We start from the raw sequence: 16,292 nt of genomic DNA, 5'->3' as shown, positions 1-16,292 counted from the left end.
TCAGAGAAAGATGTGATTTGAGATAGATTCACAAGTCCTATTCTCTTACCTCTTGGATTTCATCTGGGACAGTTGAGTCCATCAGTCTGAAGAGCAAATTTCGAAGTGGACCTGCCTGCCTCCCGAGAATGCTGGTAGCTACCCCTCCCGCAAGTGCAAGAGCAAGGTGATTTGAAAGTAGCTTCAGGCACAGCTTGAGAAAACTGTGGTGTTCTCTGAAACCAAATAAACTTCTATGAATTTTTGGAACATAAAAGTGCATGTGCTATCCAGTTTGGGTAACATTTTTTTCTCTTCAAAAATTTTGCTGGCCAGGTGCAGTGGCTCACGCCTGTAATCCCAGCACTTTGGGAGGCCGAGGTGGGTGAATCACCTGAGGTCAGGAGTTTGAGACCAGCCTGGCCAACATGGTGAAACCCCGTCTCTACTAAAAATACAAAAATTAGCTCGGCGTGATGGCAGGTGCCTGTAATCCCAGCTACTCAGGAGGCTGAGGAAAGAGAATCGCTTGAACCTGGGAGGCAAAGGTTGCAGTGAACTGAGATCATGCCGCTGCACTCCAGCCTGGGCGACAGAGCAAGACTCTGTCTCAAAAAAAAAAAAAAAAAAATTTGTCAAGTCACGAACAACAGTAATTTTTAAAACATGATTTGTGAAATTATGAGTAACTTTTTCCTAGAAGTTATTATCAATAAGTAACTAAGTTTAGCTCTTTTCTAGATTATAAAAAAGTTCCACATAATTTGGGAAAACAAACAAGAAAGAACAGTAAGTCAAAACTCAAAAGGAACAATTTATACACATGCACACACACATACAAAACATACATATAACATACCTTGATGAAGGGAAAGGGAGTGGGGGAATCTCACTGTTTATTTTATCACAGTATCTCTCAAGAAAAGAACGCAGGTGTGAGAAGGTACTCTCTTCAAGATCTACACAATAAGGTCGGTGCCATGCAACAACTTGTCTAGAAGGACACATAAGAAAATAATAAAAGTCTTAAAATGACATTTTTATCCATAATCAAAAACGAAAATTAAAACATATATTGGCCAGGCATGGTGGCTCATGCCTGTAATCTCAGCACTTTGGGAGGCCAAGGAATGCAGATCACCTGAGGTGAGGAGTTCAGGACCAGCCTGGCCAACATGGTGAAATCCCATCTCTACTAAAAATATAAAAATTAGTCGGGCATGGTGGTGTATGCCTGTAGTCCCAGCTACCTGGGAGGCTAAGACAGGGGAACTGCTTGAACTTGGGAGGCAAACAGTGCAGTGAGCAGAGATTATACCACTGCACTCCAGCCTGAGTGACAGAGTCAGAATCCATCTCAAAAAGTACATATATACGGCCGGGCGCGGTGGCTCAAGCCTGTAATCCCAGCACTTTGGGAGGCCAAGATAGGCAGATCATGAGGTCAGGAGATCGAGACCATCCTGGCTAACCCGGCGAAACCCCGTCTCTACTAAAAAATACAAAAAACTAGCCGGGCAAGGTGGCGGGCGCCTGAGGCAGGAGAATGGTGTAAACCCGGGAGGCGGAGCTTGCAGTGAGCTGAGATCCGGCCACTGCACTCCAGCCTGGGCGACAGAGCAAGACTCCGTCTCAAAAAAAAAAAAAAAAAAACCAAAAAGTACATATATACATTAAAGCTGAATGACTTCAACAAGATACAAAGAAGACATTATTGATTATGAAAGTGATACAACCTTTCATTTTAGTGACTAAGGAAAACCAAGAATTTGCCATCTTTAAGAGGAAAATATACAACCACCACCTGTTTTGGAAGGTTTGGATATCCACTCACCTGAAAGCAGAGGGCTGAGTCACATGATCTACTAAAGCCCATCTGGTTCTAAGCGTCCAAAAGATGTATACTTCATATTAAGAAAAATATCCTGACTCTATAGAGTGATATACTGAAATCTATTAAAAGACAAAATCCTGAAATTTCTTGTGAATACTTTTAAGATCTTGGGACCCAACTCTCTACATATGAAGTGGGAAGTTGGATATTTAATGCTAACAGCAAATTATTTATATTCAACTTATTTATTTTGACTTTTGCGTTAGAGGAATAACGATCGATAAATACTTTTAATTGGTTAGAATATCATTTAAAAACCCTTTGAGTCAAAGGCATAGAATGCAAATAAAATACATTCTAAGCTATAGATTAGCCCATGTGTATCTGAAAATATCTGAAATAACCCAAACATTCTTTAAAATTCAATCTCCTAATAGTGACTAAAACTTACCTACCTGATTGACTAAACACACACAGCACTTTAGGAAAAAGCTAAGGTTCTGCAAAAAGTAACCTCCTTGATTTAAAAGTATGACAATTTTTTTTTTCAAAAAAAAAAATTTCAAAAAGCAACCAGATAAAGAGCACTGTGGTTAAACATTAAATCAATAAAGCCTAGTTCTGATTTTGATTATTTTAAGTTCCTCTTGATATGCAGCCATTCAATTTTTTTAAATCAGCATGTAGAGATGAGAGAGAATTCAAAATGTTTAAAAGACAACAGTCTTCAATACTGGGTATGACTTCTTGTTTCTGAAACATGTCTAACCTCAACATTCAAATCAAAAGAAATCTAATGTCATTTCTATGATAGAGAAAAAGCAACACTATATATGTCTATAAGAGTATTTTATGAACAAAGCACAATTACTTCTGTTTTTATTAGTGTTTCTACTTTCTATTGGTGTCTCTTGTGTTAAAACACACAAGAATTTTTAAACAGAAGCACTCTTACCTGTCCCTAGGAAGAGCAGTCCAGGCTAGACTATGTGATGTTCCAGCTGAAATCTGCTGAATAGCTATGCCATCTAAGCCACTCACTTTCTTTGGTTTAGTAATAGGACCTGTGGAATTTCCCTGACCACATTGCCCCATTGAATTATTGCCCCAGGCATAAACTTCATTATCTAAAAACAAAATATAAAGTATTATATAAAAGAAAAGCCAAATTCAAATGTAATGTATTTCACAAGACAACAGTTAATTATTTCCTTAAAAACAAATGACTTTACCATGAGAAAGAGCCAAACAATGACTGTCTCCAATAGAAACATCAACTATTCTTGTGGCAGCCAGTTCTTCAATAAGCTTGGGTCTCAAAGCAGTAGCTTCTGAAGAACCACAACCTAGACAAGCTCCGCAGCCCCAAGCATAGACCTGAAAAAAACAGAAATACACTACACATAACTTCCTGAGATGATTAGATTGTTGGCTTGTTTAGGGATAAATAAAATCTATGAAACTAAAGCATGGTTTGATAGAACTTTCTGATATTAAAATCATTTTGATCATTTTAAAGATTGTTATAGCAATTTATCATGCTGCCTTTAGGTGTTCACTGTATAGGCAAACAGCTGATCTGAAAATAAAAATAACTGGTCATAGAAAAAACAGAAAGGTCTTCAGAGAGGGTCTGCTAAACTACTAATTGGCTTGCAATTTGTTATATTTGCCCCATCTTACCAGCTTTGAAAATACTGTCTAAAAACTTATCCTTTATGTGTTTCTCACTATTCTGGTGAGATTTAAGATCAGAACAAGGTATGATCACATAAAATGGATTATATAAATCACAAAACTGATGTTTATTATTTAGTTTTAGAAATACCTCACCTCATTGTTACAATAATTATCACTTACAAAGAGGGTCATGTGAAGCAGTAGCAAGATAGTTCCCCTTTATCATCTTCATTTTTGGCTAATCAATACCAAAATAAGCACTAACTGATTTAAGATGCTTGGGGAAAGGGTTAGGTGGGGGGAAAAATTTTGTCTTTGGCAAGACAAATAGGTGAGTGACTGCCAATCTGGCAACCCGAAATCAACAAAATCAAAACAATCAGCAATCTGAATGATTTTTTTTATCTTCAATAGATTCTGGTAAGATTATATAGACTGTTATCTTTATGCCATCAAATTTGAGAATTTGTCTTTGTCTTGCAATTATTTTAGGAAAGACTGCTGGTGAGAGATTAAACCACTTCAATTAAAAAATAAAGAGCACTGTACAGGTGTAGTGGCTCAAGCCTGTAATCCCAGCACTTTGGGAGGCTAAGGCAACAGGATCACCTGAGCTCAGGAGTTCAACACCAGCCTGGACAAGTGGCAAGACTCTACCTCCACAAAAATTTTACAAATTGCCCAAGCATTGTGGCACAGACCTGTGGTCCCTGCTACTCGGGAGCCTGGGCGGGGAGAATCTCTTGAGCCCAGGAGGTCAAGGCTGCAGTGAGCCATGTTTGTGCCACTGTACTCCAGCCTGAGCAACAGAGTGAGACCCTGACTTCAAAATAAAACAAAATAAGAACATATATTTGTACTTGTTTCCAGATAACTTACTTAAGTATAGAATACAATAAAATTCCAGTACATAAGGCATATTTTAGGAGATGTTAGGAACTAAAGGACAATGAAATAACGTATAGTCAAAATCATCACAGAAAATTTTCCTAAATTACTCATTAAGTATAATATACAGTCATGTACCATTTGGTCAACAACAGACCACATTATACAACAGTGGTCCCGTAATATCTAATGGAGCTTTGATGCCAGTATTTTTACTGTACCTTTTCTTTTTTTTTTTTTTTGAGACGGAGTCTCACTCTGTCACCCAGGCTGGAGTGCAGTGGCTAGATCTCAGCTCACTGCAAGCTCCACCTCCCAGGTTCACGTCATTCTCCTGTCTCAGCCTCCCGAGTAGCTGGGACTACAGGCACCCGCCACCTCGCCCGGCTAGTTTTTTGTATTTTTTAGTAGAGACGGGGTTTCACCGTGTTCACCAGGATGGTCTCGATCTCCTGACCTCGTGATCCACCCATCTCAGCCTCCCAAAGTGCTGGGATTACAGGCTTGAGCCACCACGCCAGGCCTACTGTACCTTTTCTATGTTTAGATACGTTTGGATACATACTTACCATTATATTACAATTTCTGAAGGTATTCAGTACAGTAACATGCAGTACAGCTTTATAGCCTAGGAGCAATAGGCTATACCATATAGTCTAGGAGCATAGTAGGCTACACCACCTAGGTTTATGTGGTACTCTCTACAATGTTCTCACAATAACAAAATGGCCTAATAACACATTTCTCAGAACATATCCCACTGAGTGACACATCACTGTAATACTGTCACTCAGTAAGGCCTACAAAGAGTTTTCTCTTGCAGTGTTCCTTCAGTTTGGCACCAGATGAGAAATACTTGGCTTGCCTTTAGAGACTGGGCCATACTGTATAGCATGGTAGGAAGTAAGTACAGAAGAGGCCTGAAAGGGCTGAGACAGACTGAGGGAAAAGCAAATGTTGATCGTCATTTCATGCTCAAGTTTAATGGTAAAGAGAACTACTCTTACCCTTTAAAAGTATTTCTGACTTTACTTTTTTCCATGCATATATATTTGATTTCATATAACTTAAGGTACTCATAATACAACTATTCTATACAGTAAACAATGTACAAGTTCTCTTGGAACTTGGAATTCAATGTAATGGATTTATTACTATTATTATTACTATCACCACCAATAGTTGAATAGTACTTGATACTCTACAAAACTCTCAATTCTAATGATTATCTTATATGATCATTTGTATGCAAAGCAGAAATTATTACTCCCTCATAACAAAAGAAGCACATGATGCTCAAGGGATGTGTTATTTGCCTGTGTGTATACATCAAATACATAAGCATCTTCTAACTTCAATTCATGGATTCTTACTACAAAACCAATAGTGAGAAATACATAGAAGAGATATTTTTAAGGCAGCAACTAGCTAATGTAATGATGAATAGCCTGAAGATTTTTAGGATACAAGGCATTCTAGTTTCTCAAAGAATAATCAAATTATATGCTAATTTCAGCTGTTCTGCTCATCTGCCTTGTGAATTAGTCATAAAACACTTTTATACCACTGCCTGACACAAGGTGGCCTCCTATACATGACAGAGTAAGTGGTCAGCTCACTTTTTTACTGCCATCACTGATGGATACACAGGGACAAATATTGTCAGTCTATAACTATACCTGGCTCCTCCCTATTCTCAACAAATAGGGTAAGAGTGAAAACACACATGTAAAAGTTCAAAGCTTAAAAGCTATTAAAGTGCAAAGCTTATGAGCCTTTATAAAGGCTCATAAAATTCTGATGATCCTAAGCTTGACTTTACGCTGTTTCTCAGAAACAACTAACTCTCTCAGATTACTGTCCATACCTAAGTGTTCTCTTTACCCTCCTTTTTGATCACCCTCTTGCCTTCTTAATTCATATCACTGGTTCCATCAAGATCTAGTTCAGCTTTCCCTCACTATCCATGATGTTTTGAAAAAGGTTTAAGGGAAGCTAAATGCTAAAACATTTTAGAAAATCAGTTTAATACAAAGAACAGAGGCTCCACCCACTAAGGTTTACCTGGGTCACACAGGCCAGGTTAGAAAATCTGGTTCCTTCTCAGATACTCTACTTCAAACAGAAGAAAATATTTCATTTCAGCATGTTCCCTAAAAATGTATTTATTTGAACTTTAAAATTTAAATACAATTATTACTTTTTAGTCACCTCATCCTTTGAAATACTCTAAGTCTTTTATACTCATCCCTTAGTCCTACCTGCCCTGTTGATGTCAAAGCAAGTGAAGACTGGCTCCCAGCACAAACTTTGCGAATGAACATTCCTTGTAAAGCTTCAATAACTTTAGGTTTATACACTCTGTTGGTATCACCATGACCAAGTTTACCTATAAAAACAAACACATTAAATAATTTACTTTTTTTAAAGAATCTCTACTCTTTTTAACACTACCAAAGTTGATAAAGAGCTCTAATGTTTCCATCACTAACCTGACAGATATGAAAAGCTATGTTTCTGATAGCTGAAGATGCTAACAAATGAGCATTTTTATTACAAGAAAGTTAACAAACATCCACAGATAGCCTTTTATATCTTAATTTCAAGCAACTAAAATGAAGCAATTTAAAATCACTTTAAAAGAAACAGAAAACTATTTTTCTGTCTTTCTCCCCCTTTAATGGCTATATTTCTAACTTTGAATTTGCTGACATAATATACAGGTATGATACAAGAATGTACATGCATATAATTTTTCATAAACTTTTAAAAAGAATCAATAGCTCATGAAATTGAAAATCTGACAAATCATTAAAGAAGAAAAACAAATGTCCAACAATCTACAAATCCAACCACACCAGGAATAAAAAAAGTATAAATTAAATATCATTTTCACTATTGAAATTATTTAACTAAATTCGATACATGCTGTTGTTGAAGACTTTGGAGAAGTAAGCATTCACATTGCTAGCAGGAGTGACTAAAGTAAACAAAGATTTAGTCATTCATTGTGTTGTTGTTAATACTGAAAAAAATTAAAACCATCTAGATACTCAACAATAAGAAACCGGTTTTATAAATTGTGCCACCATCAAATAAAAGAACACTTCGAGCCACTTAAAAGAATGATGCAGAGTCATGCTTGTTGATATAAAAAAGATACTCATGCCAGGCACGAGGGTTCACGACTGTAATACAAGCACTTTGGGAGACCAAATCTGGCAGATCACTTGAGCCCTGAAGTTCGAGGCCAGCCTGGGCAATAAAGCAAAATCCTGTCTCTAAAAAAAAATATAAAAACTAGTCAGGCGTGGTGGTGCATGCCTGTAGTCTCAGCTACTTGGGGGGCAGAGGCAGGAGGATCTCTTGAGCCCAGGAGGTTGAGGCTGCAGTGAGCCAGGTTTGTATTACTGCACTCTAGCCTGAGTAACAAAGCAAGACCCTGTCTCAAAAAAAAAAAAAAAAAACTATTAAAGTAAAACATGGCCGGGCGCAGTGGCTCAAGCCTGTAATCCCAGCACTTTGGGAGGCCGAGACGGGCGGATCACGAGGTCAGGAGATCGAGACCATTCTGGCTAATACGGTGAAACCCCGTCTCTACTAAAAAATACAAAAAAACTAGCCGGGCGAGGTGGCGGGCGCCTGTAGTCCCAGCTACTTGGGAGGCTGAGGCAGGAGAATGGCGTAAACCCGGGGGGCGGAGCTTGCAGTGAGCTGAGATCTGGCCACTGCACTCCAGCCTGGGCGACAGAGCGAGACTCCGTCTCAAAATAAAATAAAATAAAATAAAGTAAAACATATATATGTCAAAACGTATGTAAACTTATATAAAATATACACATATAACTATACTTTGGTTTTTTAAAAGACATCTAAGTAGAAATGTATGTAAATATTTGTATAAATGTATATTTATTTAGAAGTCTATTTCCAAAATGTTAACAATGGTTAAAGTAACATTTGTGAAAGCTCAGTTCATTTTTTAATTTCTACTCATCTGTATTTGAGTCTTTCTACACTAGGCATATATAACTGAAAAATAAATTTTTTAAAAACTCAAGAAAAAAGCCAAAGCTACTGATAAATAATTTTTTACATACCATTGTCTCCTCCTCCAAAAGACCATACAGTTCTCCCATCTTTAGACAGAGCAATAGTATGTGAACTGCCACAAGAAACCTCTCCTACATTGCTAATGTCTTTTACTAATGTTGGAATATTTCGACTATTGCTGTCACCATGACCTTGGATAAAACACACACAACAAAGAAACAATGTTAACTCTTTTTCTCTAGGCCTTGACTTCACAAGTAGAATAAATGTTATAACTTTAAAATAGAATTGAGATTTTTTAAAAATGCAATGCAATATGAAAAACAGAATCATTTCTAACATCTTCTCAATCTTCCAAGCTGCTCCTAAACTGGGTCATAGTCACTTCAGTGAACCATTAGAATATTCTTTTCATGCTCTCCTCACAGCCACTTACCTTATGTTGTCCTGTTTCATGCTCATGTTGACTTGTTTTCATTACCCACTAGATTATAAACTTCATTTTTATTATTGCTTTTATCCCAGAAACCCTACAGTATCTGGTCGTAATAGAGCACACTCAGTAAATGCTTGCTAGATTTAATTACAGCTTAAATATCAGCACTAAAATCTAGGTCTTAGTCTTACCTACATAAAATTATCTTCCTCTGAGCTTAAACTAACAAAACAAATGACAGTCTTTGGCCTAGTAAATCTACTCTCATGGCTTCTCAGTAACTTAATCATTTCTATTTTTCTGGAAGAATAACTTCCATTTTTAAAAAATCTTACCTAATCTTCCAAAGTCTCCTTCACCCCATGTGTATAATTCCCCATCCTCTGTGACGGCAGCACTATGTCTGTATCCAGCTGACACACAAACAACTACCTGCATTGCACACAAGTAAATACGATGAGCATGCACGTTAAAACATATAGTCCGTATTTGACCCTGTACACAGGGACTTCACAGATACTAATATTCAAACCCATCCAGGAATTTCCATGTACAGTTGTGGAGGCTATGCTCAGGACAAGGATGACTGGCTAAGGGTTCAAGTAAGTGCTGAAATACATGCCTGTAATCCCAGCACTTTGGGAGGCCAAGGCAGGCAGACTGCTTGAGCTCAGGAGTTCAAGTTCAGCCTGGGCAACATGGCAAAACCCCGTTTCTTTTAAAAAATACGAAAATTAGTCAGGCATGGTGGCGCATGTCTATAGTCCCAGCGACTCAGGAAGCTGAGTTGGGAGGACCACCTGAGCCCCAGGAAATCAAGGATGCAGTAGGCTGAGATAGCGCCACTGCACTCCAGCCTGAGTGACAAAGTGAGATCCTGTCAAAAAAAAAAAAAGAAAGAAAAGAAAGAGACGAGGGGAGGAGAGGGGAGATTAATAAAAAGAGAAGATATGGGCTCAGTTTCTAAGGGTTCCAATTATTTGTGTGGGTCCTTGGCAATTACTTAGCTACTCTAAATGCCTCACCATTCAAGTCTCTATTAAGATGCCACCTCTTCTAAGAGCACTCTCTGACCTACCTCATTACCTAATACCACACCCTGCCCAAGGTAATCTTTATTGCTCATTTTTTTCTTTAATATTATCTGAAATTATTTCATATGCTTGTTAACTTATTATCTCTATCCTGAAGACTAAAGGATTAAAGTAGAGACCTTACCTGTCTTGTTCACTGCTACACATCTAATGCCTAAAATACTGCCTGACACTTGAAAAGTGCTAAATGTTAAATGAATGACTCTTGGTTTGCTTATCTGTGAAACAGGGATAATAACTACCTTACAAGACTAATTATAAGAATATAAGAATTAAAATTCAATAATGTATATAAAAAGGTGTTCTGTAAACTATAAAGCAGATATACAAAAGATTAAGCCAAAGGGTTGAAGGGGCAACAGCAGAAAGACCACATCAAAATCTGAAAGATATTGTCAATTACAACACCAATGCATCTAATTATTTTTATAACCAAAAAGAAAGCACATACCTTTCCTTGTAGAGGTCCCTGAATAAGCTTGGGATATTTCTGTGTTGAACTATTTCCATGCCCCAGTTTCCCATAATCACCATCTCCCCAACTGAAGACTTCTCCTTCTGTCGTAAAAGCTAAAGTATGACCATCAGATCCTTTAGAAGATGAAACCTTTTTAATGGATCTGTGAGGCTCGAATGTTAACTTTTTTAAAGTTGACTGATTATTGGAGTCTCCAAGGCCCAGTCTCCCATAGCTGCCTTTCCCACAAGCTCTAACAGAGCCATCCGTAGAAATGACAAAAGTGCAGTACTGTCCAGCTTCAATCTATAAACAAAGAATCATAAATATAAAATACTTCTGTGAGTATCAAAGTATAATATTTAAGGCTGGTTTTATCAAAGAGCCTCAAAGGAAGTCTTACAGCAGAATATGGCCTGATTCTCCAGAGAATTAAGGAATATACAGAAATGTAAGAGAACACGAATGGCCTTTTCATGCTCATGACTTTGTTGCTGAGTTCAAATTCTTCATGTATATGTTATCTTTTCAAGTTATTGTCCAGATTATGATTGAATGAAACAACAAAGTAAAATGCTTAATATCCTCTTATAACCGAGAATGGCAAGACATAAAATTTTCCTTCCTATAAATTCCTTAGGGTACATTATGGCAAGAACCATATAAAATGTATTCTAAACCTATTTGAAAAAAATACATTTTAATGAAAGTAACAAATAGAAAGTTCTAGCTGGGCTATAAATGTAAAAAAAAGTGCTCATAAGAAAATGAAAGGCTAATCTAGCAAAAAGAAATTCCAGTTTTTATTTACTTTTTTTTTTTTGAGACTGAGTCTTGCTCTGTCACCTGGGCTGGAGTGCAGTGGTGCAATTTTGTTTCACTATAACCTCCATTTACCAGGTTCAAGCAATTCCTGCCTCAGCCCCGCCGAGTAGCTGGGATTACAGGCACAAGCCATCATGCCTGGCTAATTTTTGTTAAGTATTTTTAGTAGACAGGGTTTCGCCATGTTGGTCAAGCTAGTCTCAAACTCATGACCTCAAATGATCTACCCACCTCGGCCTCCCAAAGTGCTGGGATTACACGTGTGAGCCACCATATCTGGCCTTTATTTACTCTTATTTGCCATTTGTGGTGAACTTAACGGTAAAGTCTGTTGCTATTCTTAACACTTTTTAAAAATCGAGATCCCAATTTAGTTATTCAAAAGTTGGAAATGCTATCAGGGATACTGGGGACTAAAAATGTATATTTATTTATTTATTTTTTATTTTTTTATTTTTTTATTTTTGAGACGGAGGCTCACTCTGTCACCCAGGCTGGAGTGTAGTAGCGCGATCTCGGCTCACTGCAACCTCCACCTCCCAGGTTCAAGCTATTCTTCTGCCTCAGCCTCCCAATTAGCTGGGACTACAGGCATGCACCACCATGCCTGGCTAATTTTTGTATTTTCAGTAGAGATGAGGTTTCATCATATTGGCCAGGCTGGTCTCGAACTTCTGACCTCATGATCCACCTGCCTCAGCCTCCCAAAGTGCTGGGGTTACAGGCGTGAGCCACTGCGCCCAGCCAAAATGTATTGTTCTATTAAAATGAAAAAAACTAATGCAGTATATAGATCAGAAATAATCATCGATAATTTTCACTCATTTAAAAAATACTCAATATTATTTAATGCAAATAAACATGAATATACACTAGATTATCTACCAGTTTGTAAGCTATTTAGAAAACTTACGGTCTGTGCATCAGAGAAACTAGGAGCCAGTTTCGGTTGCAGTATTTTCTCCTGTGTACCTTCTACCAACTGATGGCTGCTATTGCTCCCCCAAACATAAACCTCACAGGTTTCGGAGACAATGGGAGCATCACCAGTCTGAATGCTATCTGGGCTAGCACATGTTCTCGAATAATCAGAAGCCATTCTGCAAACCTATTAAAAATTTAAAATATGCAACAAATAGTCAAGACAGTTTTAGTCTGGGCATTTTTAAATATATATCCTCTGAAATTACTGTTGCCTTTCCTTCTAACACTCTTAAATGCTCAAAGAACCTATTAAACAAAGATAACTAGACTATTTACTCACATGGAATAAACCACTAAAAGACACTAATAAAGTGGCAAAAGTGGGAATGGGGAGACACACAATCTTTTAGCTAAACATTTTATTATTGCATATAAAACACTGTAGAAAAACAAAGCTTAAGAAATAAAGTAGAAAAAATCAGAATGGATAATCTTAACACCCTAATACAATAAATTTTACGTTTTAAATATATGTCCTTCCAGAATTTTTCATATACAAATTCTTTAACACAGTCACCACATTGGATACATAAAAATGACAAATTGCACAAAAGAGTCATGCAAATCCATGTCTACCTAGTCTTCATGATTGAATAGATAATATTCCATCTAGTAAAAAACATCACAATGTACTCAACCACTTCCCCACCCCCAACTTTTTTTTTTAAATAGGTGGGGTCTCACTATCTTCCACAGACTAGACTCAAACTCCTGGGTTCAAGCAATCCTCCCACCTCAGCCCCCCAAGTAGCTGAGATTACAGGCACGCATAAAATCATACCTGGCTCCATTTTCCTTTAATAGGGCATTTACAGTCTATTTATTTGTTATATAGGCCATTTTTAAGGATATAGTTGTTACTATACTTTTTATTACTTCCCTAGTAGAGACCCTCAGAAATGGGACTCGATACTCAAAAAAAGACAAGAATCCTATGATTCTTGAAACATACTATATCAAATTGCATTCCAACATGGTGCTATAATACGTCACTAGTAATGTACAAAAGAAGGCTATTCTAAAAACAGCGAAGGCACAAAGCAATTAACATTCACACATATATCTGAATATATAAAATAAAAATCATGGCTTCTTCACCATTTCTGTAGAATATAATGGTAAAGTCTGTTGCCATTCATAAGCCTTTTTAAAAATCCAGGCTGCGTGCCAAAAGCATAGGACCCAGGGTGGCCATCCCAGTACCAATTTCACTGAATCCATACTCATTATGAGTATTATGTTTTTAAATTTTTTTGCAAATGTAAGTGAGGAAAAAGGAAAAGGCCCTTATCTTAATTTCACATTTCTTTACTGTTAGCAAAACTAAAGTTTTTTCATCTATTTGTTTACTACATTTTGTGACGCGAACTTCTGCTCACTTATTTATTAGAATTTAATAGATTTTTTAATTGACTGGTATGAACTCAATACAATAAAGATATTAACTCTGACTACAGTGACTATCAATTTGTTTTCTGCCTTTTAGGTTTTTTGATTTTGCTGAATCAAGCAAAACAATAAAAGAAACTTAAGAAGTTAACACATTAGTTTGCCAGCACATGAAATGGGGGATGATAGGGTCCTCTTGGTCAGATACTTTAAATAGTATCCAAAACAACAGAATAATATGTGTGTTAGACAAATATTTTCCAGTGAACATGAGGACAGTATCCGAGGACAGCTGCCAGTCCCTAATAAAAGGTCTGGAATTTTGCTGGAGACAAAGAAGGATAGTGGGGCCAAGAGGGTCAGAATTGTTCATCTAAAGGTCTATCATGGCCATTGTGTTGGCTCACGCCTCTTGATACTGGCCAACCAGGATTCCTTTCCAGGACAAAGACCCTACACTGAGAAAAACTACTGAGAGTAGAATAAAAATTGAACAATAGAATTGAAAAATAGGGACAACAGAAAGGAAAGATGGAAAGGAAAGAGAATACCAGGACAAAAGTTGGGAAGGGGAACAAACTGGAAAACCTTTTTTTTTTTTTAACATTACACACACACACACAAAAAAACAGAGGGAGGGAGTCTATGGAGTTTAAAAAGCCATCTTAAATCCCACCTCATTCTAAGAGTTCAGGAAAACTAATCCTACATAGAAATAAGCAACAAAAAAGTATTGAGGTCAAATCTCATATGAAGTTATTATAAAGTTGCAGTGAGCCAAGATCAAGTCACTGTACTCCAGCCTGGGTGGCAGAGGCACCATCTCAAAAAAAAAAAAAAAAAAAAAAAAAAGACACAAAGGAAAAACAGAAATCTGAATTACAAACCCTCAAAAATGAGGTAACATAACTCAAGAATTAGAAATAAAAGAAAAAAAATTTTTGGAACTGAAGACTAAACTAGAAGAAACCCAAAAGTAAATAAATACAGTAGATAATGCCCTAAGAGTAATGAAAGACAAAAGGCATTTTTAGAAATTAAAAAATTTAAAAAGACAAAGTATTCAAGAAAAACTGACAAGTATTAAAATCAGGCAAAGATCAACACGCACATAATAGAAATCCCTGAAGAACAGAACCCAATCAAAGGAATAAAAATAATATAACAAACTGCAAATTTGGAACATTTTCCTGAAATAAAAAAGATCTGAAAGTACATATTGAATTATCACATCTCTAGGAGTATCAACCCAGAATGAATAATATCAAGACATATTCTATAGTAAAATTAATGATCTTTAAAGGGGAAAAAAAATTCTTTGGGTTTCTCAGCAAATATGCATGGCTCACATAGGAAAGAAAATCAGATTACCTTTGGACTTTGACAGTAACAGTTTATGCCAGAAGAGAATGGATTAACATATTTAAGATATACAAGAAGAAAAGAAAATGTGAACTAAAGAAAAGATAAACTAAAGAATATTATCAACACTGACATTCAAGAATAAAGAGCACAGCAATTATCAACATGCAAAAACTCAGAAATCTTGTTCTGATGACTCTTTATTGAGAAATCTACTAGAGAATGACCCTCAAACTATCAAAAAGAATAGACATTGACACAGAAACTAGTATTCAGCATTAAAAATGTAATCATTTGTAGAACTAATACCAAATGAAGGTTAAAACACAGAGACAGGCTGGGTGCCATGGTTCACATCTGTAATACCAGTACTTTGGGAGCCCAAGGTAGAAGGATCTCTTGAGCTCAGGCGTTTAAGACCAGTCTGGGCAACCATAGCAAGACCTCATCTCTACTAAAAATTAAAAAAAAAAAAAAATTAGCTAGGTGTGATGGCACATGCCTGTAGTCCCAGCTACTTGGGAGGCTGAGGCCGGAAGATCACTTGAGCCCAGGAGATAGAAGCTGCAGGGCGCTATGATCACACCACTGCACACTCCAGCCTGAGCAACAGAGCAAGACTGTCTCAAAAAAAAAAAAAAAAAAAATGCAGAGAGTATGTAATAACTATATGCCCTATATAGATGTAATTCAATTACTAAAAAACAGGGAAAGCATACTTTAGAAATTAATTTTTTCAGTAACCATACAGCAGTAGTTATTTGTCTTATTTTAGGACTGCTGTTTACATGTATATGTATGTAACATGTAATTAAAACAAATGAGTAATAATGGCATTTTCTAATTCTCATCCTTGTATCTATGGGAATCAGCAATCTTAGTTTAAAAGGAAGAAGATATAACTGTAAAGGTTAAGTAAAAATTCTATAGCTGTGAATTTGAAAGTATCAGTATGAACTCATTAGGTATCTTAGCTTTAAATACACATGTATACACATCCTAGCTCTGTCCACTATGAATATAAAAGCCTAGAAATAAGATCAACTCAGTAGCAGTAAGCATTTCTAGCACGCTGATTGTGGTCTTGAAACATCATTTTCCAATAAAAGAAACCAGGACTGTTTTTCAGAAAACTAACTAGATGATTCAATTGGGGGCAAGAAATGTGTAAGATCAGCCAGAAACAACGAAACATATCAGAAAGCAAGGAGACTATAAAAGATTATTAGGCTTATGATAAAATAACTTAGGAACTACCCTGAAGAGACTAATAGCCAAAATTGAAACAATATGACCTTCACTGCAGATAAT

At 36.6% G+C, this 16,292-nt stretch overlaps 1 protein-coding gene across 8 annotated transcripts in view; it reads right to left on the bottom strand.

The window, feature by feature from the left end:
- The window catches only part of HERC1 (HECT and RLD domain containing E3 ubiquitin protein ligase family member 1), a 233,966-nt gene that overhangs the window by 136,954 nt on the left and 80,720 nt on the right, over positions 1 to 16,292 (bottom strand). For all 8 annotated transcript variants that reach the window (XM_030930058.1, XM_030930064.1, XM_030930063.1 and 5 more), the window contains exons 4-12: positions 12,160 to 12,354; positions 10,416 to 10,727; positions 9,206 to 9,302; positions 8,482 to 8,625; positions 6,643 to 6,770; positions 3,046 to 3,190; positions 2,769 to 2,940; positions 839 to 973; positions 50 to 215 (exon numbers count right to left, since the gene is read on the bottom strand). In XM_030930058.1, the coding sequence (XP_030785918.1) occupies positions 50 to 215; positions 839 to 973; positions 2,769 to 2,940; positions 3,046 to 3,190; positions 6,643 to 6,770; positions 8,482 to 8,625; positions 9,206 to 9,302; positions 10,416 to 10,727; positions 12,160 to 12,354 (1,494 nt within the window). The remainder of the gene's footprint in view (positions 1 to 49; positions 216 to 838; positions 974 to 2,768; positions 2,941 to 3,045; positions 3,191 to 6,642; positions 6,771 to 8,481; positions 8,626 to 9,205; positions 9,303 to 10,415; positions 10,728 to 12,159; positions 12,355 to 16,292) is intronic.

This window comes from Rhinopithecus roxellana, chromosome 5 (genome assembly GCF_007565055.1).
Source record: "Rhinopithecus roxellana isolate Shanxi Qingling chromosome 5, ASM756505v1, whole genome shotgun sequence".
In the NCBI taxonomy this organism is placed as follows: Eukaryota; Metazoa; Chordata; class Mammalia; order Primates; family Cercopithecidae; genus Rhinopithecus; species Rhinopithecus roxellana.
Note: the sequence above shows the minus strand (reverse complement) of the source record. Positions and strands in the feature narration are given on the sequence as shown.